Source organism: Dermacentor variabilis, chromosome 2 (assembly GCF_050947875.1).
Source record: "Dermacentor variabilis isolate Ectoservices chromosome 2, ASM5094787v1, whole genome shotgun sequence".
Lineage (NCBI taxonomy): Eukaryota > Metazoa > Arthropoda > Arachnida > Ixodida > Ixodidae > Dermacentor > Dermacentor variabilis.
The window spans coordinates 165,341,689-165,367,922 of record NC_134569.1 but is presented as its reverse complement, the minus strand read 5'-3'; the positions used below and the strand labels follow the sequence as shown (position 1 = coordinate 165,367,922).

Sequence of the window (26,234 nt, the reverse complement as noted above, 5' to 3'; positions counted from 1 at the left end):
CTGCAAGATTCTTCGCATAACGTCGATTCTCACAGCGTGTGGTACCTGCGCACTTTTTTTGCGCGTGTGTGCGTCATTGATCAGCAGCCTATTCCAGAAGCACCGCCAAAGTGACCCATGTTGACGCCAAAACGTTTCTTTTAACATCTGGCAAAATATATTGGCTAGTTCAAATTTTGACATACCATTCATTTCCAGCGTTTAAGAGGAAACAGGAAAGCTGGGAGCAGAAAGTACAATAGGACTGGGAGGGCTGCGCCAACATTCTTTCAGTGGAAATGCACTGTTTTCCCAGTTACGTTAAACAAAGAACGGTGTTTTATGCAGTGAAGCATAAATGATAATGAACATCTCGACACGTTTGTCGTGCTTAAAATTTGCACGAAGTGGATAGGCTTTGCCAGCTCACTAGCTATAGTTCTTAAATTCCTAATGCGCCGTAAAGTAATCTATTAAGGATTTAATTAGGCCATTGCGTATATTAATTTCTCGTGTAATTAATGTGCTCTTTTTTGGGCAATCCAGCTCAAGGACTGACATTATGGGATCTGCCGAGCAGTTTGTATATAAATCTCTCTTCTCTCTCTCTCTTTATATATATATATATATATATATATATATATATATATATATATATATATATATATATACTCTGCTGCACCCAATATCTGAAAGTTCGGGACTAGTCAAAATGTGTTTGACCAACTTGTTTCGGCTCCATTCCATCGCTATCTTGTTCTTGTTTTTCGAAGTTAACCATTGTAATAATATTGCAATAGATCACCATGTCAACGATATCAAAATATTGTGCAGAGGGCACCGATAACTGTAAAATCCAAGTTCTCTTTTTCGTGCGGATCAATAACACCATAATCATTTTTTCTTACGTTCACTCAGTATGACGATATGATAACAGGCTGATCGCTAAAACGCGTTTGTCAAGGCTATTTTCAAGGCGAGTAAACGACACATCGAGGAATACTTGCAAACAAATCTACACAAGAAGTACAACACATCTGTTCGCAGTGCCCGCCGCTGAGATGAAAGTTTCTTTGGATGTACTTTTTAATCCCTTGCGACTGGACTGCGAGACATTTTTTCAGTTGGAGTTCGATCGATGCGTCCTTTAAGGCATGATCTAAACAGTGCGTGCTCAAGGCTGTTATAAGTGAGTGCTGTGCCTCCTCAGTGAACCGATGAGTATCCTTACGTATATTTGCAATTAGAAATGTTTGTCATTGCATTCGACTTGCTACGTGCACTCTTGGTTTTAATTCTGGCACGTTGGAGTTTACGTATAAAAGATAACTTGTTCAGTAGTTCTTATTTATTTAGCTTTCTTTTCCTCAATCATAAAAGACTGGTGAATTCGACGTATACACAACACGAATAAAAAGAAGTTCCCTATTGCACGCGATAAAACGCTGAAAGCGCCTTCTGCGCCAAGCGTGTGCTGATTGAGTACAGCGTTCGCATTTTGAACATAAAAAAGGGCTGTACACGTACATGATTACAGTCCAGGCGATTTAGCTTGGGCACGGCAACACAGTCAATATCTCTGAGTTCATAATTCGGAGAGAAGTGGTATCCTCACGCGGGACAGATCAGATGGCCTCAAGTCTCACAAGCATCGCGAAGGTGAGTTGGTGATGCTTTTCCTTTCTCAAGTTATTGACTACACGCGCAGCACTCGTTCAAACCGTGCATGTCCCACTAAGAATGACTGCCGTTGATCCCGTAGTTACTTTACCTGCTGTAATGTTCACAGCACTAGACATATCTTCAAAATAAAAAGCGTAAAGCTAACACTTGCGAGCCCTTAAACTTCTGTAAAACAATGTAATCGAAGCTTAGAATCACCTGTACTGTGAATAGCAGAAACCGCATACGAAGGGTATGGAAAGCACCATCCTCCAGCAGACTCAGCGTATTTAGATAAAACGAGACAACTCAGCCAAAAGAACACAAACGCGAAAAACAGTAGACATGACGTGTGTTGCCCTTACAAGTAATTTTATTTGTTCAACGAAACTGTTATGCGCACGACTTAATCAACAAAGGAAACAAGAGTATCAGAATTCACGGAAATACTCTGACAAAACCAAGGCGTAAAAGGTCAGCACAGGGCTCGGCAATGCAGTAAAACAGGGATAATTGTAGTTACTCTTACACAACGCACGGAGCTGCGAATTAAGTAACTAAAACAAAAGTCAGTCATCATGTCATGGGCGCCTAGCTTGTTATTTTCATTCCTAAACTGCACAGTTTACGTGTCGAAGTACACAGGCAGACGCAGGCGGAGAGAAAGCAGTAGGCGCTGCACGCAACTCGTAAAGGAAATAAGATGGCGGTGCATTAATAGTTTGGAAATAACTGGTCACGGTAATGCCATTAGCAATCGACGTTATCACGGCAGTGTAAATGGTGATATTTTTGTATGTTATGTTTATTACTGTAGAGAACGCCACATATCCAGAGAACCAGCTTGGCACCAAGAAGGTTCCTTGAAGAGCGGCAGCTACCCAGCAGCAAAGACACATTGACACATACCAAACCAAAACACTTTATTTACAATGCATACTTTGGGAAAAAGAGCACGGAGCAGACACGTCTCTCACAGCGGCGTCGTCTTTTTCGATGTTCCGTTGGCCAATTTTTCGAGGTACGACAATTTCAAGCACATCATCAGAGTCGTGAAGTTGCCCAGAATCGGCTGATATGAAGTTTCGAGGTGGGAACCTATTTTTGAGAATTTTATTGCACTTTCTCTGTTCATCCCACTACGTGCGGAGCTAACCCTAGCGAGGAGCAGGGCCCATTAGGCCTTGCCGGCCTACGTGCAAGGCGGACATGGCAGACTCCCGTATGGAAGAGGAAGAGGACAACAACGAGGAAGATTTTGGTTGGCAAGGGACTCTCGAGGAAGAACGAAGTCGTTCGGATCGCAACAGTGAGCTTTCGGGGTTTTGGCTAAGTGTCGGGCGGATCTAGTCCAGCTTTGTAGATACCAAGCAGGGTTTTAAGATAAATTTATATTGTCTGCTACGGAGATAGTGCCACAAATGTCTAAATGTTCTCCAGGGGACGGCACGGGGCGATCTCCGCCCTGGTCGGCCTCGCTACCACCTGATCAAATGCCTCTTGAAGCTTTCTTTCGTAGTGGGGTGAGCAGCATTCCTGTGGCGCTGGTGCCTCTGCATGGAGGAGCCATCCGGCTCAACAACCCGAAGGCAGTGCAGGCGGAACTTCAGGCGGCAACGCATCACTACTTGCACATCACTGATGTGCGACAGTTTGGCAGAGGTGGGATTGTTTGCCGTTCGCCAGATCAGGCGTGTGTGTACGACTTACTTAAGTGCTCATCATTTGGATCGATGCAAGTGAGTGCCTTCATTTCCCCGCATCTTGCCTGCACTAAGGGAATTGTTCGTGGTGTAGACTCATCCTTAAGTCCGACAGAGACCCTAGAAAAGCTATCCGCGGCTGGAGTGATTGCTGTTTACCGGTGCAACAGAATGGTGGACAATACACGCGTCCCTACTGAGTCAGTAATTGCCACGTTTGCAGGTACGTCTTGCCCTACAGAGATAAAAGTCTGGCCTCTAATATTCAGAGTGGACCCGCTTGCCTCGCGTCCATTACAATGTCGAAATTGTTGGCGCTATGGTCACAGCATGGGTGGTTGCAAATCCAGCCTTCGTTGTTGCGTCTGCGGCGGGAGCCATTCCGCTAGTAATTGCTCGGTCAAGTCGGACTCTTGCTGCCTCTGCGGTGGAGCCCACAAAGCTGATTGCTCAAACTACCCCGCCCGAACTCAAGAAGTCCAAATAATGGAGGTTATGGACAAAAGGCGTTGCTCACGCCAAGAGGCAATTGCGGCGGTAAAAGAAAGAGCCCATGGTTATGCGAGTGTGACAGCACGAACCCAAGCTGTCGTTGATGGAAGCCTGTCAGAGATAATCGCACAAGCTATTGAAAAGTCTATGGCTAAAATTATGGAGCGCATAGTAGAAAGCGTCACGGAATGCTTCAATGGACTGGTTTCCTCGAAGTTAGAAAAATTATTACCGAGTGTTACTGCCCTGCCATCATGCTCTGACGTGAATGCTTGTTTAACCCACTCTCAGGAAAATGGAGCAATTGCATCCGCAACCCATATAGAGCGAGTCAGGTATGTCCCAGGTACCTCAACCAAGGCAACTAATAGCCCAGACAACCCTGATTATGCAGATACCTCAAACATGGAAATTGACGTGAGGGCACATAAAAGGAGGTATTCTCCCCTTGAGGCTACCACTTCACACTCAGTTAGTAAATCCAAGAAAATCCTCCCTGAAGTGAACCCGAAAGGTAATATATTAGAGGAGGCTGTGGCCTCTGCGGTGCTCTCATCACTGGAAGGTAGATGATGGTATTGCAGTGGAACTGGAGATCAGTATTTGCTGCTTCTACAGATTTAAACGTTCTATCGTCTCAAATTTCTCCAGATGTAATTTTACTGCAAGAAACCTTGTTATCCCCTGAAAAACAATTTTCTCTGCGCAATTTTAGGTCCTTTCGCCTAGATCGCCCATCTAGAGGTGGGGGCCTGTTAATTATGGTCTCAAGCAAGTTTCGCCACAGGGCAAATATATCATTCCAGCTGATGTCTCCAGAATGTGAAATTCTAGCAGTAGAAATTACTCTCCGTGGCAGTAGACCTTTCTCGTTAGTCAATATATACTTTCCCTCGGGTGTGCAAGATACACACCCACTAGACTCGGTTATGGCAAAATGCGGTAAAGAAATCATTTTGGCAGGTGACTTCAACTCTCATCATGTATCATGGGGATCCAGGACGGACCTGTGCGGAAAGCGTCTATGGGACTGGGCAACCACAAATAACTTTTCGTGTCAAAATTCGGGATCAGTTACGTTTCTTCGCGGACAGTTCAAATCTGTGCTGGATCTTACATTTTCAGGTCCAGGTATTCTCACATCCGCATGGGAAACGGTGAATGTCGGGACGACCAGCGATCATTTGCCTGTTGTGTTTGAAGTGGTAGGTCCGCAGTCCACCGTGGAGGCTCGCATCCACTCTTTTGTGGATTACCGTACATTTAAAAATTGCTTGCGGACTACTTTCAAATCAATGGAAAATTCTCCATTGAAAGCCGAGGATATTTGCTCAATCATTGATAATTCGCGCAAAAGATCAGAGTTCCAGTTAAAGGCATGTAAAAACACTGCTTCTAGAAATTGGTGGAATGACGAGTGCTCGCGGGACTACAAGCGACGCAAGGCTGCATGGAAACAACTCATGCATAACCAATCTCCGAAAAACTGGAAAAACTATAAATTTATTGCTGGAACATTTAAAAGAACGGTAGGTAAGGCAAAAGACGACTACAATGTCCGACATTTCGAATTCCTTTCGAAAGCAAATAATAAGCGTGCATTATTTCGGTTTTTAAAATCCCAAAAAATGATTCCACGTCCCTTGAACTGGGAGTCGGTAGTTTTAACCACAAGTGAAAAAGCTGACACTCTAAATGTAATCGCGCAAGGGTTAGAGACCCGCTTCGCTACCTCTCGTCCCTTCTCTCCTTACGCGCAGGGCACTTCAGAAGATTTCGAAGAGTTTTCCATGGTAGAATTGTCCCAAGCCGTTTCCTGTTTATCAACTGCAGCCCCAGGTCCCGATGGAGTCACTACCAAGATGATTAAGCTTCTCTTTGAAGTCGCTCCTAACGGCTTGTTAGATACCATAAATTACTCAGTACAATATGCATGGTTCCCTCCTGTGTGGCGAATTGCGAAGGTGATTCCTCTGCTGAAAGACCAAACCAAAGGGTATGTCCTAGACAATATTCGGCCTATTTCTCTAACATCAAATTTCGTAAAATTATTAGAAAGATTATTAAACGCACGTATGGTTCAGTTTGTGACCACAAGAGCATTATTGAGCCCCTGCCAAATTGGATTTAGACCTGGGATGTCCATTTGGTGCGCACATATCGACCTAGAAAGCCGAATTCAGTTGGCTCGTTACCAAAAACAATATGCTGCCCTAGTCACATTAGACATTTCTAAAGCATACGATAGTGTGGAATACCCTTTATTAATAAAGAGGATGCAGGATATTGGATTGCCAGACTACTTCATGACGTGGACTGCCGAGTTCTTGCAGGGCAGGGAGTTTTACTGTTCACAAAGCGGAATTTCATCGGGAAAATTCAGACAAACACGCGGGGTTCCTCAAGGGGCAGTTTCGTCCCCGCTGCTGTTTAACATCCTACTCAGCTCCATTCCTCATCATCAAAATGTAAGCACGTACGTTTACGCTGATGATATAACGTTTTTTGCATCAGCAAGGGATATTCAGTCTATAGCTAGAAGCTTGGCTGGACAGTATTCGCTTGTCCCTTAATGTAAATAACAGTGCCGTTCTTGTCTTTCCCCTACAAGACCCAGTTACTATATCCCTTTCATACCGTCATTCCACTATCCCATAAGTGGAAAAGGTCAGGTACCTTGGAATTATTTATGATAGTAATCTTGATTGGGGTCAGCATATTGAACATATATCTTCGAAAGCTTCTCGTGCAATGGGGATATTACGATGGATAAGTAATTATCGATGGGGCATGCGCAGAGACACACTCATAATGATTTACCGCATGCATATTCGTCCTATAATAGAGTTCGGTTGTGTGTTATTCTCCGGCGCCGCGGCTTACAAGCTACGCCCACTAGTTTTGCTGGAACGGGAAGCGCTTCGCTTATGTCTGGGGCTACCAAAGTTTGTAGCCAACGCTGTGCTCTACAAGGAAGCACGATTACCTTCCCTTGAAATGAGATTTAAAATACTTACCATCCAAACATTTATAAGGCTCTATGAATCCCCACTATGGAGATCCCAGTCCATCTTCATCAAACAACGAGTCCAATTTTTTGGAGTCAGATGGCCACGGTTTCACACGCCACAAGTCATTGTATCGCAATGGTTATTGAATCCGTTAGACGTAAATATAACTGATATAATCACGGAAAACAGCATCTCAAATTCACTAGTTATTACTTATGATGACCTATACCCAAATAATGCAAAGCAGCTTCCCTCGCATATTCTTAACGGCTTACTCCAGGATCACTTGAATCAACTCCACACTAACGTAATTATAGCAACGGATGCTTCGCAGAGTGAAGAAAAGGCAGGAGTTCGAATTTTCTCATCATCATTGGGCTGGTCTTTTTCTATTCGGCTTCCCGACTTCACTCCGATATACCTAGCAGAATTCCTAGCTGTTGTCCTAGCTTTACGAAAGCTACAATCTTCCAGGACAACGGCGGTAATAATCACAGATTCTTTGTCGCTGTGCACCTCACTTACTGATCCCGGCGAGTCACACATATTGAAAACTTTTTACTCACTGGCTCCTAGTCATTTGAGAAGTTTACGATTAATATGGGTACCTGGGCACAAAGGCATATTTATGAATGAGGTGGCAGACAGCTTGGCCAAGGCTTCTATCAGCGGCCCAGTGCTTCCCCTTCTGCCAACGATGGGTTTTATCACGTCCGCCCGGTTCAGAAGATACATCCTTTTAACATCACAATCGAACCTTAAATCATCCTTGGAACTACGCCACTTACAATTCCCTTGGAGCAGGAAGTTTTGCAAAACAAGACAAACGGAAGTTATATTAACAAGACTACGTTGTCGAGTCCCATCTCTAAATTTTTACATGCACCGATCTGGTCTGGCAATATCCCCATTGTGCCATTTTTGCAATGCATTAGAGACGATTGAGCACTACTTGCTGGAATGCCGGCGTTTCTCTTCCGTGAGGAAAATGACATTAGAAATTACAGTGCGACAGCTTGGCCTGCCATTGAACACTCCGGTACTCCTGTCTTTCGGAGCGTCTGTGCTTCGGCACTCACACAGGAATGTGTGCTTCGCCATAGAAAAATTTATTATTGAATCAAACCGATTTCATTGATGACCGTATTATTCTATTTATTCCTCCTCTATTGCCGCATTGATATATTATAGATAATTTTTTTCCTCTACGTAGCACGACAGTCTACTGAACCGTTTCGATTTTCTCTCGCCTAAATTCATGTAACAAAATTTTAGGTTGTTACCTCCATTTTCTGAACACTTAAGCAAAGTCTGCCCGACTCTTGGCCAATCCCCGCGAGTGGGTAAGCGCCAAACTCATCAAGGACATCATCATCATCATCAAGTGGCTACCGGACGACGTTCCCGTGCTCTAAAAAAGAGCAGCAACGTGGCCAACGAGACGTCAAGTACCTCGCAAGCGTCCGGCGGCAGCAACGGACCCGCCACCAAAAACGGCTCGATCAAGAATCGTATAGTCAAGGTCTCAAGGATGCCCCAACTGCCCGAGGAGCATAGGAAAATTATAATCAGACCACGAGGAGAACTAAATTTGAGCAAAGTAAGTACCACCGCTATTGGAACTGCAGTGATCGAGGCTTCACGCCTTACGGCAGAGCAAGCAAGTGAAGACATGGTGTGCCCCAATTTCACACAAAATATCGTATTGGTTAGCGCGCCTGAACCAGACCATGCGGCTAGGTACCTGAGAATCAAGTCCTTCAAAATCGTGGAAACGAGTACGAAGTCAATGCGTACGAGAAGGTCCCGCACGGCACGTGCAAAGGGGTGTTTAGACGAGTCGACATCACGGACTCCCAGTCCACTATCACAAGGAATATCGTCATCATCATCATCATCATCCTGGTTACGCCCACTGCAGGGCAAAGGCCTCTCCCATACTTCTCCCACAACCCCGGTCATGTACTAATTGTGGCCATGCCATGCCTGCAAACTTCTTAATCTCATCCGCCCACCTAACTTTCTGCCGCCCCCTGCTGCGCTTCCCTTCCCTTGGGATCCAGTCCGTAACCCTTAATGACCATCGGTTATCTTCCCTCATTACATGTCCTGCCCATGCCCATTTCTTTTTCTTGATTTCAACTAAGATGTCATTAACTCGCGTTTGTTCCCTCACCCAATCTGCTCTTTTCTTATCCCTTAACGTTACACCTATCATACTTCTTTCCATAGCTCGTTGCGTCGTCCTCAATTTGAGTAGAACCCTTTTCGTAAGCCTCCAGGTTTCTGCCCCGTAGGTGAGTACTGGTAAGACACAGCTATTATATACTTTTCTCTTGCGGGATAATGGCAACCTGCTGTTCATGATCTGAGAATGCCTGCCAAACGCACCCCAGCCCATTCTTATTCTTCTGATTATTTCCGTCTCATGATCCGGATCCGCCTTCACTACCTGCCTAAGTAGATGTATTCCCTTACGACTTCCAGTGCCTCGCTGCCTATTGTAAATTGCTGTTCTCTTCCGAGACTGTTAAGCATTATTTTCGTTTTCTGCAGATTAATCTTTAGACCCACTCTTCTGCTTTGCCTCTCCAGGTCAGTGAGCATGCATTGCAATTGGTCCCCTTAGTTACTAAGCAAGGCAATATCATCAGCGAATCACAAGTTACTAAGGTGGTCTCCATTAACTTTTATCCCCAATTCTTCCCAATCCAGGTCTCTAAATACCTCCTGTAAACACGCTGTGAATAGCATTGGAGATATCGTATCTTCCTGCCTGACGCCTTTCTTTATTGGGATTTTGTTGCTTGCTTTATGGAGGACTACGGTGGCTGTGGAGCCGCTATAGATATCTTTCAGTATTTTTACATACGGCTCGTCTACACCCTGATTCCGTAATGCCTCTATGACTGCTGAGGTTTCGACAGAATCAAACGCTTTCTCGTAATCAATGAAAGCTATATATAAGGGTTGGTTATATTCCGCACATTTCTCTATCACCTGATTGATAGTGTGAATATGATCTATTGTTGAGTAGCCTTTACGGAATCCTGCCTGGTCCTTTGCTTGACAGAAGTCTAAGGTGTTCCTGATTCTATTTGCGATTACCTTAGTAAATAGTTTGTAGGCAAAGGACAGTAAGCTGATCGGTCAATAATTTTTCAAGTCTTTGGCGTCCGCTTTCTTATGGATTAGGATTATGTTAGCGTTCTTCCAAGATTCCGGTACGCTCGAGGTCATGAGGAATATCGTGCATGAGCGCAACCCGCTCGCTTTGGCCGCCAAGCACATCAAGACGTCGGGCACAGTCACCGTCTTCTTCGATGGACTGAGAGTGCCAAACTTTGTGCGCTACGGGCCGACCTTGTTGAGATGTTATCTCTACAGGAAACAATTTGATGTGTGATTTACTTGTGGTAGGGTAGGACACCGCTCAGACGGGGGCTCCACGCCGGACTCTGTTGAGTGTAGAGGGTGTGGAGCCCTCAACCCACGAGCGGACCACGTTTGCACGCCCAAGTGCAAGTTCTTTGGAGGAGACCATCTTACCGGAGACAAGGCGTGGAAGCAGAGATTTCAAACACCCTATGTCGTACGAGCTCGCCGAAGGGAACACGCTCGGTCACGGTCGGCCACGCGAGAAAGAAACCACTCCAAGTCGGGAGGAGCGCAGGTTCAAAGGGAACGCACCCGGTCGCGATCGGCCGCGAGGGAGAGAAGCCGTTCCAAGTCGGGAGGAGCGCAGGCGCGCTTAGAAGATGGAACACCTGGTCACAAGCCGACAGTTGGGACCGCCTGGGCGGATAAAGGCAAAGGTATGGTGATACTGGTCGGTGGCGCCACTACGCCGGCCGGTGACTGAAAGCAATGATGCCAGAATAGGACAGTTGATTAGGGAGGTAAACTCTTTGCGTAAAGCTAACCAAGAGCTGACCAAACAGGTAGTAGAGCTGAAAAAGAAGGCACAGCCGAGCCCTGCCAGCGTAGCAGTAGCCAGACCAGTAGGTCAATGCAACGAACCAAGTGGGGGAGATAACCCCCCGAAAAAGAAAGCAGTAAGCCCCGAAACTGACTCGGTTTTCTCAGTCCTCAGCGAGCTGAAAGAGGTAATCAAAGAAATTAGAGAAACGATGGAAACGACTAACGTTAAAGTGGATAAACTATGGAAATTGAGGTTAACAGCCGAACAGCGATTCAAGAAACTCGAAACGAGATGCGACGACGACGAATTCTTGCTGTCAGAATCCGAAAGCGTAAAATCGCTCTCCGGAACGTCAGGGGGCGCTCCAATGAGATCGATCGAGGGTAACAGCAGAATTAACCTAGCCAATAATCATGGATAGCGCCCACAGTTTTAGTGTGTGGCAGTGTAATTGTCGCGGTTTCGTCAACAAAAAAGCATCGCTGCGCCTATCAATTAGATCGATGGGGCTCAAACCAAAAGTAATTATGCTGTATGAAACTTTAGCGGACGAACTAAAGCTAACCGGGTACAAATCGGTATGTAGAGAAAAAGATTGCGGGAGGGGATTGGCCACCCTCATTGACAGAAAGCTACCCTTTATCGAACACGATATCCATCTCGGATTGAGTAAAATCGAGTATATCCTAGTAGAAGTGGTACTCAAAAGGCACAAGGGCAGGGCGCAGAGTATCTTCTGCCTAAACATTTATAGCAGTCCCACCTACAAGAAACAAAGCTTTAGGGCACTTTTCAACAAGCCACTCGCAATCGCAAAGAGCTCCCCGCTTATCATCGGAGGGCACTTTAATGCCCCCTACCAAGCGTGGGGATACGCTTGGAATACAAAGAAAGGTGAGGGGTTATGGGACCTTGCCACGGACCTGAGACTGCCTGATCACCGATCCGGCTTTCCCCCCGCTGTGGCACGTCCACGTGCAGGGACTCTACACCCGACCTAACTTTTGGCATCAACTCGAAACAAGCAAGTTGGGAAAACTCGGGCACCGATCTAGGCAGCGACCAATATATCATACACATAGGTATAGGTATGCCGAAACAAGAGACTAGAACCTTTCGGTGCACAGATTGGGACCTTTTTAGGAAAGTTAGAGCGAAGAGACCAGAATCGGAACCGATAGAAGCAGGCAGACAGTCCTTCCAGACCTGGATCAACTAGCTCGAAGAGGGCCTCCGGGAGGCCCTTAAAGAAATTAAGACCGAAGAAAACATAGAGAGCATAGACAGTAGGCTCGCGCATCTGATCGAGGCCAAACAATCGATCCTGCAAAGATGGAAAACGCAAAGACTGAACCGAAAGCTCAGGAAAAAGATAGTGTTGCTAAACAGACAGATCGAGGAGCATTCGAGAACGCTCGTGAAACAGCAGTGGGACGAAGTTTGCCATTTGGCAGACGGCAGAATCAAACATGGAGGCAGTTGGAACATCCTCAAACATTTATTCGACACTAATTCAAACAAGAGAACGGCGATTACAAAACTAGTACATCAAGTCAGCCAGTACACGACTCAGGAGGTAGTCATGAGACAGCTCGCGGACAAATATCTCCCGCTCAAACAACCGGGCAATAGCGACGAACGCGTGGGGTACATGGGAGGACCGTGCGAGGAAATGGACCGCGATTTCACCGAGGGTTTGGTACGGCCCGCCCTCCATGATCTCTCTAGTAGATCGGCAGCCGGACCCGACGGTATTAGCAACAAACTCAATGAATGTAGACGAAGAATCGATCACTTTCTTGACGAATCATTTCACCGAGTTGTGGAGAAAGGGAGACTATCCGGAGGAATGGAAGATCACCTCATACACGTTAACCACCACCTCATACACGTTGACCCGGTGCACGCGAGAGCAATTCTGGGACTAGACGTCGAAAAAGCTTTTGATCACATAGAGAACAAGGCCATACTCGAGGTCCTGTCCGAGCTGGGCTTGGGCGAGAGGCTATTCAGCGTAGTCAAGGCGTTTCTGGGCGGTAGGCAAGCGAGCCTCACGCTAGGTGAACTAAAATCGAAGGTTATGAACCTGGGAAACAAGGGCACCCCGCAAGGGGCCGTACTTTCGCCCATGTTATTTATTCTAGCAATGACCAGAGTCGCGAGGAAACTGGACAGTATAGAAGGTATACACTTTGCAATATACGCCGATGATATAACCATATGGAGCGCCAACGGTAACGTAGGCCAAACGGAGACCAGACTGCAGGAGAGCATACACGCCGTGGAAAGCACGCTAGGCGAGATGGGACTCAACTGTTCGGCGGCAAAGGCGGAGCTTTTGGTGCTAAAACATCGGCGCAGGGGTCGAAGACCCAGGGGCTACGTCTCCGGGGAGGAACCCAAGATTATCTTACACTGTCACGACGGATCCGCGATCAAGCAGGCGGAAAAGATTAGAGTTTTAGGCTTCCACATAGCAGCGGGAGGAACCAACCTCAATGCCATTCAAAACATTTCAAACAAGACGGACCAAGCCATAATGTTACTAAGGACAATCAGCAACAGACACAGCGGCCTGGATGAGGACAGCACTCTAAGGCTAGTGCACGCCTTCGCTCTCTGTCACTTCGCTTACGTGGCAGGTCTATTTAAATGGTCACAGGCGGAGCTGAACAAGCTCAACACTATGATCAGAAAGTTAGTCAAGGCTACCCTAGGTATACCAGTCAGCACCTCGAACGTGAAGCTCATGAACCTAGGCGTGCACAATACGATAGAAAAGATGGCGGAAGCTCAACAGATGGCGCAGCAGGCCAACGAAAACGCGAGCGGGCAGGCTTATACTCAAAACGATAGGGGCAGACCCCAATAGATCGATAAACCCGAAGGAATCTGAGGTAGAATTGAGCGCGAACCTTAGAGACGCGATCAAAACCATCCAACTCCCGAGAAATATGCACCCGGAACACAATGTTAGCAGAAGAAAAGCGAGCGAAAGCTTTATTGAAAAAAAATGAACAGCTAGGACAACAGGCGGCCCTTGTAGACGCTGCCTGGGTCAATGGCAAAGAGGCCTACACAGCCGTGGTGGTCGACAGCCGGGGCAAGGTACGGGACGCCGTCACCATCTTCACTAAGGATTCCACTGTGGCGGAGCAAGCCGCGATTGCACTAGCCATCAGGAACTATAAATGGTGTTTCATATATAGCGATTCCAAACCATCAATTAGGAGCTTTGACAAAGGCTATGTCACTGGGACTGGGGCTAAAATTATCGACTAGGTCGAAACTATGAAAACTAAAATCCGATGGTTTCCTGCACATATGGGACAAGTGGACGAGACTCGGCCCAACCTCAACGAGGTGACGAACGACCTCGCACGAGGACTTGCTTGCCGTGCCGGTCAGAACCGAACCGACGCCCACTACCACTCCGGGGAGCATAAAGATCACTTAATAACTTACAGCGACATTACTAAATATTACTATCTGGAGCATAGGCAATTCCCACTGCCATACGTAAAACAGAACAGGGCTCAGGCAGTCACGCTACGTTTACTGCAAACCGGGACGTACCCCACTCCGTATTTCATAAATAAAATTCATCTCGAACGAGATATTTGGAAAGAATGTAACGTGTGCGATGGCATCATTGACATCAGACACATGCTGGTGGGCTGTCCCGCAACTCTCGCCGACCCTGAAGAAAAATGCTTTTACTGGCACAGGATGATATGAAGCTCTTGATATCAAGATCAACGACGGGCTGTCCAGAGGGTCCACGATGACGCCATAAGACTCGGCCTGGCTGTGCCGACGTGGACGCGGCCCACCTCGGTCTGAAAAGACCGGGCTTCAGGACTCTTAATAAAGTTTTGTGAATGAATGAGTGGGGATCCTCCAGGCGTGCGCCCAGTGACACACAGCGTGGCCCACATACCCAGTGAGCCATGTTGACGTGAAAGAGGTAGACACAGAAAGCATCCATAGCGCAAACGGGGTGAAGCTCCCGAAGAATAATAGTGCCATTAAAACATGTCTGGCAATTGGTTGTGAACGCGGATCCCAGAGGACAGTAGCCCTATGCACTGCTCGATTCTGAGACCATCGAGTGCCCTGGGACAAAAGTTGGAGTGAAAGAGACTAGATGCATAGTTACCGGAAAGTGCGTGAGTTACCTTAAGCATTCTAATCGCAATAAAATTAGGTGACTGTTGGCTAAAGAGTTAACTGATAGCACTGATTGAAACAGTGGCATAAACCATGAACAAATCAAATTGTTCTTCGCAGAGGTTTAATTAATCAAGGAAGCTTGCGTTCCAAGAGCGCACTTTCTTTTTACTGCTGAGAATATCGCTTTGACACAGTAGCTCTGCAAAAAAGTCACAAAATAATGATGGCTCGAAATGGTATGATGGTTGCTTTCTTTTTTCGAAAATGTGTGAATGTCTACAGCAACACCAACATTTCAAGAAACGCAGCAGGGTCTCTGTGGCCTTGCACATAGCAGACGCGCGAGACCATGGTTCCAAGACCACCTCCAGTGCCCCGAAGTTGTCCGAAGGGCACTCCTTTCATCTTCGTATGTGGGGCAGTCACACAGGAAATGTTTGGTCGTTTCTTGAACAACACATATGCTGCAATTGGCACTATCCACGATGACAATTAGGAATGAGTAGGGGTTTGTGAAACTCCCATTTACCGGCGGCACAGTAACGTCTCTTCCTGTCGGTTAAAACAGCGTAAAAGTTGTGATCTCATTGTGATTCCATGGTCTACAGGCGACAGTTGATGAACTCCGGTGTATTCCATTTTCTTAGAGTATTGATATGGGCAAGACCGCTGAGGCAAACACTTTTCTGGGCTTTTTTGTCATTCATAACGCTGCGTATGCTCTCGCTCAAGGACTGCTGTTTCAGAATGCGAGGCGATGACGCCGCTAAACTTGGTTTGCGCTGTTGGGGGCCTTCCGTGTTCTTTGGGAAATGTCGGTGGTGGCGGCGGGAGCTTGATTTTTTTCCAGAATCGGCGGCTCGCCCATGCGTAGACCCTTCCCTTACCATCTTCTGAAGTATACGCCACTCCTTCATTCGTGGGAAATTTCTAGGCGCGGCTTTGCGGGATCCTTTATAGCTTTTGCACTTAAACGCAGCTCCTTGGCAGGGTTCCGTGGCGTAGCACTCAACGCAGCGAGCACATGCTGCCGTTTTATTACGAGCACCACGGGTGCGACACAACCCAAGGCACTTGTGTGGCAACCCAAGGCACATTCCAAAAGAGATTTCGGAATGAACGGTTTTGCGGGGTGGCAAGAATGGCCTACGTTTACATTAGATGGTATGGTGTAGCCCTTAAACATGACCTTCACACACCGTGAATTGCCAATCCGAAAAACCTGCATTATGGTAGCATCAGGAGTGGCTCTCTCGACTAGGACAGACAACTCTTCATTCAGTATTGCAGCATCTACGTTGTATATCACGCCTGTTGCTGTACCCTTGTTGACTGGAATGTGGAAGCGCACTCTGATCCTGTTCAAATCAGTTACTGTGCGCAAGATTTCAAAAGCGGATTTATTTGAAGGTGAAGGTGTCGTGAGCCTCCTCTGCTTCGCCTTGCCGCTTCGCATGGATTCAAAGCCGTCTTCGGAGTCTTCTCCGCTGGCCGAGGAGAGTTCCGTGCTGTCACTCGCGGTATCGTCCATCACACACCCCCTGCACCTAATCTAGCTCTAGAATTCAGACCCACCACCTGGCCAGAGCCGAGCAGAGTGCTTCGAGTCACACGGTCACGGTATCGTCCAGTTAACTGTTATGCTGCCGCAATGGACCCTCACAACACTAGGTGAAGTCTGAAGGAGCTAGGGCAATGTCCACTTCCATCACTGCCGGCGGGGGATCGATGACCGTCATCTAAGCTCCAAAAAAACTGAAAATCTGGACCATAAGGAAAAAGACCGCTTAAATAGAGACACAACTCGCCGCTCATTCATATCTGTTTCATTCCAATATATCTATCATATTTATGGAGGGCATCAAGAGAGTCTCTGGCAGGACAAACGCCATATACAATAAAGTGTCAGGATAATTATATATTTATATATAAAGCGCATTTGGGCAGATATATAGGAACTTCAATATCTAAAAAGCTGTTGGTAAAGTTGCCCTGTGCCAAGTGCTTCATATCTAAAATAACATTAAAGGTTTCATCGCCGCTAAATTTGTTCTGATATATAAGTAACGAGAATATGCAGGGACGAATGTTAGCCGCAGAAGCTTCCATTAGGCTACCATGTTGAGATTAGGTGAGTGGAGGAAATTAACAAAAAGTGAGAGCAATAGAAAAAAAAGACTTCTTGTACACATGCGCGCAGAAATAAAATGTCATGTTGTCGATGACATCAGAGACGCGCTGATGTTAAAAATAGGATAGCGCCTTCGCAGCCTAGTGCGCCAAAGAATAGCGAAGTCTGCTTTTCACGATCTTCTCCGCACACGAAATCCGGTCGTCCAATTGCTCTAATTCTTAGGGTAAAACCGTCTATATTTACCAAACTGAGTAAACTCACTCGACCGTTCGATAGTTCCTGTTCAACCGCATACAGCTCGTGCCGTTCTAATGCCCGTGCAGTAGGCTTTTGTAAACTGAACACCTAACCGCACTCTACTCGGGGGAGTCGCCTCGCGACGCCTGACTTCGGCTAGAGCTCAGAGCTGGAGCGATATGTTCAAGGGTTGCCTAAATGACTAGCGAAACACTATTTTTGTCTTGCTATTATTGCTTCATTAGAAAATCATCAAGTCACAGCTTACACTGTGGAGCCTCATTTCAGCAAGCAACGCAGTAAATTATTAATTGCGTTACGTTTTAACGGCCCCAGTTCAAAACGAGCACCAACAGCATCACGGGTTCGGACGTGGAAATGGATGGCAAAAAATGGGTAGGTGGGCTAGTTGGTAATGCATCATTAAAAAAACTTACAGCGCTATAAACATACAGCACGTAGAAAAGCAATATCGCTCTCAGTTTTTCTTATAGGGAAAATGGAGACTCACTATACCCAGCGAATACTTTGTGTGGCAACGCATCCAAAGGCACGAACCCGAAGCACAATTTGTTTCCTCCGCGCCGGCATGTACTATGCAACGAAAACACTTGTAGAATATGTAACGTGCAGAAAGATTGCGCAGCTGCATTTTTTCCATGTCCTGTTTAAGGCTTCTTTTCTTTGTGTTGAATAAAAATACTTCCTTAGAAAACTTTTTTTTCTTGCTGTTTCTAGTTCTCTACTTTTCTGGTGCGTGCAAATGGTCCTTCTGCTGCTCTATATAAAGATGTAATCCCTGGGTTACTACACCTCGATGGCACCAAAGGCGGAAACTCCGCCGCGTTAGGTGACTCCATTTGCTGTGTCACCACAAATAACTTCAAAGTTGTCGAACCAAAAGCTGTTCAGATGGAGAAACTAAATGGGAAGCAAGATCCCAAGTAGGAAAAGCCAAATGGCATATGTTCATCCATCAGAATCACTTTTTGGGAAAGGAGATGTAGTACCGGTGCATGATATTTATTATTATCTTTTAATCTAGTAATATAAATTGGAAATGAAAAATAACGTTTATCGACTTCCGGATATTGCAGTATCGATCACCTGTGATCCTGTGAGGAGCAAGCCGCGTGATCCCTCATACTACGCAAGGGAGGCGATTCCGATAGATGGCGACTCCGTAGTCCTCGCCCCCAATAGGTGCGTCGGTGGCTCGTAGCTTCGTGCGTGCTGTGTGCTCTCGGCACTCACTTTGGGTTGAAGCAATAGACAGAACGAATCTCACTTCGCTCCAGGCTGCTGCCACGTTTCTTTGTGCCAGCGTTTTGACATTCAGTTTACGCGGTGATCGAGTGAGCTGCGTTCATGTTTGCTTGTGCGCGCGTGACACCATGCCTGTTAATTTAGTTTGTATGCCTATGATTACAAGCTTATGCGGCCGATAAAACTACTATCCTTCGTACGACTGTAAGCTGTCCAGTTATTTGTTGTCGCAATTGATAAAATCGTGATCGCAGGCGATAAAAGCGTCGCCGTGCGCCGTATGCTGTATGTGCGAGTGAAAGCCTGCGAGGATGAGCCGGCGAACGCGGCTCAACCTCGCGTGTGCGAGCGAGGAAGGCGGGCCGTTTGCGCTCCCTCTCCTGCCGCGCGCGAGGCACGGTGGTGAGGTGAGGGAGGGGGGCGTTCTTCTCCGGCGGATGCTGCTTGCGGCGCGACCGTGCGCGCCGCATCTCAAAAATGAATGGCGACGTGGCCAAAGTACGCGCCCGCGCGGGCATTATCTTCAAGGCGATCAGCGGTATTTGTAGAGTGCGCGTGGTGCCGGTAGCTTTGTATGCGCTGTACTGTCGACGTTTCGTTCGCGTTGCTGCCGCGATTCCTCACTCCAGAATTTCGAAAGCGCATTTCCGCGCTCATCGAGCGAGGTGTCTTCATATTTACCGTGCGCGCCTGACATCGTGCTTGTTAATTTAGTTGAAGCACGTTGGCGGGCTAGTTGGTTTGAATCCACATAGAGTGTGTAAACGCGGCTGAACTAGGACGTATACAAAGAAACAGACACACAAAGACAGCGCGGTCTTATTGTGCCTGTTCGTTCTACGGCTTCGTTCAGTGGCGCTTACACATCACATATCGTTGTTAGTTTAGTTAGTCGGCGAATGTCAGCAATTTTATACGGCAGATAAAGCTACTATCCTTACTAATTCGCTATCGCAATCGGTGCTTTGTCTTTCTGGCGAAACTAATTTTTTTATAGCCCCAAGCAACGTTTTGAGAGTTAAAGTCTCCACACAGCACAGCGTAGTCACGTGGATAAACTATGCGGAAGTGGGACACGAAGCTCATGTCGATCGGAGGCTGCCTCCCATTCCTACTGTTATATTTCGGCAGGGCATAGAGGGAGAATATCTGCACGGAGCGGTCAACGACGCACTCGATGCGGCAGCCGACGACACTTGTTCCTCGGCTTTGTGTGAAGCTGCGCTTGCGGAAGTCCTTTTTTCATGTATATAGCAACCATGACGGTTTGGATTGGTTCGTCGTTTGGTGCATACCCTTTGAAACCTAGTAACTTCAGCAGGGGACCGCTCACTTCTTGGAACGCTGCAGTCTACAGAATAAACGACGTTGCGCGGTCCTACGAGTTACGAACTCCTCGTGAGAAAGCGAGTGCGTTGAGACGCCTGGCGCATTTTCATTTGCCCTTAGCGAGGCGCAGCTAAAACGCAGGCGAGCTTGCGCAGACAAGGAACGGGCTAAAACAAAAGAAAGAAACACTTCACCAAAAGGTCTATAAGGCTTTCGCATTCGCACACGTAAGCAGTTTTTAACGCGATAGCGTTAAGGAGCTCGTGTCGCAGAAAAGCCGGTGTCGTCGGCGGCGTTGCCCGTCAACGAAAAATCCCCGAAGGCAATTCATAAATATAAACAACTTGTAAGATCTGGGTGGGAATCGAACCAGGGTCTCCGGAGTGCGAGACGGAGACCGCTCAGCCATGAGTTCAATTGTTCAAAGCGGGACAAAGCACTTCTAGTGAATGCGGTGTTGCCTTAGAAACGTGCCGTAGAAAGTTATACTGCGGTGTATATCGATAATTATGAGCCCGTAAATTGCAGAAGCCGCAGCTCAACGAGTAGCGAAGTACGTTTCCGCTACATTACTTTTGGGCACACGCAGAACCATCTTGCGGCAAACACAAAGTGGTTGACCTCGGCCGCTGCCAGCATGATGGTTTTCACTTCGGACAGCTTGGACTTTGCCATAAGCCAGCGCGGTGACTCATCGATGAAGCAGAACGCTGGCAGCACCAGCAGCGCTGGCAGGAGGAAGAGCGCTAATCTCAGCTGCCAGTCTAACCCGGCTCGCTGCAGAACTGCCATCGCCAGATCGGAAGTGAGGATGCCGAGCGTTGCGGCAACGACGTTCAAAAGGGACCTGTGTGTGTGAACGGATACTTCGAACAGGATCAAGCAGGACACGGTCATAGCGACGGCATTGGAGCCCGCTGCGAAAACAAACGTCGCTACAAATACGGGATAAGAAGCGCAGAGAACGACCATCGACAGCAGCATGACCACCAGGGACGGCACCACTACAGACTTCCGACCGATGCGGTCCGCAAAGCATCCGGCTGCAGACACGCACAAAGCGGCTCCGAAGTTCTGGACCACGATCATGATGCTAATGAGAGAGTGCCTCGAGCAGACCATGTTCCATGTGGACACGGCGCTCTCCCTTGACCAGCGCTCTTCGTACTCCCAGTCCAGGCAAAACACAGTCGTCGCGTTAACCAGCTGCTCGGGATTTTCGTACATGCTGCATCGGCGTGGCTTCCCAGACGCGTCCAAAGGAATAGCCTCATTTCTCCAGTCGGCCTCGGATATGTTGGAATGCGGCGGCCTCTTGCACCAGTGTCCCACGTCGGTCGAGATGAACGGCACGATGTGTATGTTAGCCGCCGCAATGTACACGCAAACGTTGGTGATGAACAACATCCGCTTCTGCACCATGCCATTTCCGATCGCATCGAAACAGTCAAAAGACTCGCTCACGTATAAATCCTTGGTTGTGAGGTTCTCTGGGAAAAGAATGCCCATGCTTCTTTCCTCCTTGTTCTCTTCTTCTTCGCCCACTCTATGTGGATCGTCCCTCACGACGGCGAACTTGTCAAGCAAATGCATGGCGAACAAAAAGGAAGAAGAAGAAGGAACTTTATTAAATAAATTGAACTTTCTTTTATTGCGGTAGACTGCGGATAAAGGAAAGTTCGCATAAATAAAACTGACGCAACCCCTGTGCAATTGGAAAGATGGTACGTACGTGATATTGTTAGCCGACCATATGCCCGCCGTTTCCCACCAGTTCACGCCCGGCAGTCAGATAGGCGGGGGGGGGGGGGGGGAAGAGACAACCCTTTAATGAAAGGTAGAGATTGTAGCCGGCGTATAGAGATCGCTGACATACTACTCTGCGGGGATAAGGGAATTGTGGCGAGAGAGAGGAGAGAGCTGCAAAAGAAAGGAATAAGTTCAAACAAAAAATTGGCAGTGGCTTAGCCCGGCTATGCCAGGATATACGTAGCGAAAGCTAAGGTATAGTATGGTTAGCCTTGGTTAATCTTGATTGCAAGTCCAGGTTAGTCTGGTTGTTTAGGTATGTTGCGGCGTTTATCCAGTCGTTCGGCGAGCTGTTCGTCTGTTTCCTGGGCGATTCGTTTCCTCTTCATTTCATTCCGATGTCGATTCCAGGCCTCCTACTGCTTATCACAATTGTCGCCGTGCATGCTGCCACCTCAACTGTGGTTGCGGCGCACGCGAGCTCTCCTTTTTAATCCGCCGACATGTTATCAGGCATGCGACGCAGCTGGCGAAGCGAGCGGAGGCGAACGCAACGAGGAGGAACGCGGTGTGACGAGCAACGCGCTGTGACTTCATGTGCCTCCTCAGAGCACGGCCACGGCGAAATCGCAAGTTCGCGACCAGTAAAGCTTTCGCTTTAAAAAAATGGGGATGCCACGCTTGGTTCGTTTTGACGAAGAGTAGGCTGCGTTGAAGGAACGGAAGCGGGAGCGGGCCGTGCGTCGCCTGTTCTGACAAAGAACACGCGGTATTTGATGAAGAACACGCGGTGTTTGATGAACGCCACCGGGAACTTGCTCGAGAAAGGTCTCGTCTTCGAGGTACCGACCTCGCTGTGACGGGGGGAGAAGCCGAGGCATTACGAAAACGAAAAACCACGGATCCCGAGCTTCGCCTGCACCTTGCTTCAGAGTAGTGGAAGGGCGGTCAATTTTACTGAGATAGCAATTATGTGGACACTCCAGGCGCATTTCTGCCGTCGGCGTCGCCATCGGCGTGAGGTTCAATGTGAGTGAAAGCGCGTGGTTGAGCCGGCGAACGCGCTTCAATCTGGCGTGGGCAAGCGAGGAACGCGGCCCGGATGCGGCCCTCTCTTGTGACGCGCGAGGCAGGGGGTGAGGCGAGGGAGGAGAGGGGTTCTTCTCCTGCGGCTGCTCAAAGCCACCTAGACCTAGATTTTTCTAGGTGGCTTTGGGCTGCTACGTTTCTTCGATGTCATCCTCGCTCGCCGCTCCGTACAGAGCGGAGACAACCGCGGCGTCTCAAACGGCGTTGGCCACGCTAATCGCGGATGCCCTAGTAGATGCCTTTGGCGGACGCCGCAGGAACGCGTTGCCCGCGCTCGTGTGTTTTGAAAGCGGTCTGCGACGTGGCAAAAATGCAGGCCTCATCTTCAAAGCTATCGGGGATGTTTGCATAGTGCGCGTAGTGCGGTAGCTTCGTTGCGCTGTGCGTGCTTTCGACGTTTCGTACGCGTTGGAGCTACAGATGCACGGAGGTGAATCGGCTCGCAGCTGCTGCCGCGATTCCTAACTCCTGCATTTTCACAGACAGTTTCCGCTGTCATCTAGCGATGTCTGTTCATGTTTACCTGTGCGCGCGCGACATCGTGCTGGTTAAGTTAGTTAAAACACGTTGATGGGCTAGTTGGTTTGAATCCATGATAGTGTGTGTAAGCGCGACTGAACGAGGATGAGAAAGAAGCAGACACTCAAAGACAGCGCTGGCGCTCCGTGTGGCTGTTTCTTTCTACGTCCTCGTTGAGTGACGCTTAAGCATTCTATCCTTGTTAATTTAGTTGGTAAGCGAATGTTTACAAGTTTATACGGCCGATAAATCCACTGTCCTTACTTCGTACAGTTATCTACTAATTTGCTATCGCAATCGGTGCTTCGTCTTTCCGGCGGAACTGCGATTTTTTTTTTGTGACGCACCGTGCATAAAGAGGGCACGTAAAGCTGCAATGATCTTTCATATTCTGCTTATATCATGCTAACCTCATCGCGTGCCCTCGCTGAATGGCTCTGGCGGAAAGATGAAACAATGCTGTCTATAGTTTCGCACTGTGATGTTGCAATAGCACTATTTTGTATCTTAAGATACATGATACAGTCGCTCACGTATCGAAACTACAGATCTACGTCTTGCCAGACGTATCATGATAAAGATACAAGATACCCAAAGAATGTCTAAGATAATATCTAAGATATTTGATTGTTCGGTACTGCCCAGCACCGGCTCATAAGATATGCATACGGCCATTACTTAATTCTAGCACACACATCGAACTGGCTTTAAGTATATCTGCTGATGCCTTCAGAAGGAAATAGAGCGATGAGGAGCGATGAAAATTTTGAAAAACAATCGTAAGTATCATCAGGATGCTAGTTAACGAAGGTTTGAAAGGCTGCGGCTGCGCACTGAGATTGCCAGGCCAGATCGTTTTATGGACGTCAGACTCTGGAGTTTTGCAAGACGCGTAGCGCCACCTGCCGGTGCGAAGAGGCAGTAATTGAGTAGTGCGAAGCCCGACTCCCTTGCTAAGTTACCTATGCAGCTAGCGACTGCGAAACAACGATTTGACTAGATTTTGGTCCATATTGCGAGTGTTTTGCGCATTTAACACCCAGACAGAGAGCTATGAATTTCTACGCTAGTCGGACGCGCCGCCGAACTGCCATAAAGCGCTTGTTAGCTCACTCTTCAGACTGATGGCAGAAACGACGGCAACCGGGATAGCTCCTCGCGCTACGAAGAAACGCCGCAATCGACGCTACTGTTGTGTTGTAAATTGCCATGAACGTGAAGGACGGAATAACAACGTTCAGTTTTACCGATTTCCATCGCGATCGTATAAAGGGGAAAGGCGAGAGCGCTGGATACGGGCCGTTCAACCTGTTGGGATATCGGATTAATTGCATTCCCCACAACACAGCGGCTCGCATGAGAAAGTGCGACAATTTTGTTCTTCTGTAATTGTGTTGCGTGGTAACTCAAGCGAAAACTCAAGAAAGAATCTGCAGCCGCCACTTGGCTGGTAACAGAAAAAAACAACGTTGCGACCCATCCTGCTTAAGCATGTGCTATCGATAGCTTCACCTTTTAACAGACGTCCGCCTCCGCTTGACTCAACAAGTGGAATGGAGAGATTTGGCAGGTCAGCTTAACCAAACATCTTGGTTCATTTATGAATTCAAAATCCTGTTCTAGAGCTTCGTTGTATCGCGAGCTCATTTCTACTTTCGGTATTTTGTATGTTCTGCGCCGATACAACAAGCACGCTTCGCAATGTGCTGAGCCTGCCCGACTGCATTTTTAAAATGTGAGCAATAAAGTTGCTGTAGCAGCACTGGATGAGTAATTGTGAAGTAACGCACGTGTGTAAAAAAAATCGCGTTTATTTACATTTATTTGTGCGCGCTTGTTGCTCGAAGCGTCTGCGAAAAGTTCAAATTAAGGTACTGAGTGATGCTGTAGCTCCTGCGAGAAAGAAAGATGCAGCGCGTAGGCACTGTAGGAAGCTTACTTTCGTTATGATCGCACGCTGTTTGCTGCCTTGGAAAACGTTTTCTGTTTGCTGCCCTGGGAAAGGCTATGAAAGGATTTACTCTCTGTAAGTAATAGCAAGACAAAACATTACTATAAGATACATCAGAATATAGGAGATACTTAAGTCTTGTGCTCAGGACATATTCAATATGAACCAATTTGAAATGCTTAGATTTTTATGCTGATATGCCCATAGACAAACCTGATGCTCTGTGTACTTGCGAGTTGCAGCACGCCGAAATAACACCTGAGACTTTATTTTATATTGTACACGTACTTCGCCCTGCTGAGCTTCGTTTCCGAAGCGTGGATGGACGGAAGAAGCTTTCCAGGTGATTGATTTTTAGGAAACCGTGCCTCAACACAAACCAAAGAGAAGGGTCCATTGTGGCCTATGCACCTTCGCTTGCGGACAGCTCTCCTTGCACTACTCAGTTAGCGCCAAGGCTCCGATGGGGGCGCTGGTGACGGGTTTTTTCGCAGCGCCGCCTGGGCAGAGTCTGAGGTCTATAACGTACTGTATTCGCGCAATTGTAGGAAAGTACTGCATTCGTGTTGTTAGGAAAGTAAGGTAAACCAAATTGATTACTGCGCTAATTGCAGAGGCATTTCCGTGCGACAGTAATTCGTAACTGCAACCACTTACATCTTCGATTGAAGTAATTGTAATTGGTTACATTATTTTTCTGTAACGTGTACAAGTCGGCAGCCCGTGTGCTCGTAATCATCGCCACTGCGGATCTAGATCTGGTTAATGTCGTGCCAACCTTACTGTGCTAGGAGTTTAAAGAAACTATCAATTTAAGGAAATGATGAGTGAAGTTGCGAGCCTAACTACCGTATGTAGTCGCGCTGTGGCAGCACATTTTTTCCCGAGATTTGGGGTGAAAGTCGGTGGTGCGGCCATTGCGAGGGAAGAAGGCACAACATTCTTTCTTGCATAAACATTTTCGGTGGTACTAGCCTTTATTGAACTACAGTACTCGCTTTGACTGGCTCTGGCTGTT

General features: G+C 47.4%; 1 protein-coding gene across 1 annotated transcript; it reads right to left on the bottom strand.

Moving 5' to 3' along the window:
• Positions 1-20,472: 20,472 nt before the first annotated feature.
• Positions 20,473-21,501, bottom strand: LOC142570540 (solute carrier family 22 member 4-like). The gene has a single exon (XM_075678913.1). The coding sequence runs from the start codon at positions 21,499-21,501 to the stop codon at positions 20,473-20,475; it is 1,029 nt and encodes a 342-aa protein (XP_075535028.1).
• Positions 21,502-26,234: the final 4,733 nt, after the last annotated feature.

Excerpts from the sequence above, each read along its gene's own strand:
- LOC142570540 (XM_075678913.1), bottom strand. The coding sequence starts at position 21,501 with ATGCATTTGCTTGACAAGTTCGCCGTCGTGAGGGACGATCCACATAGA.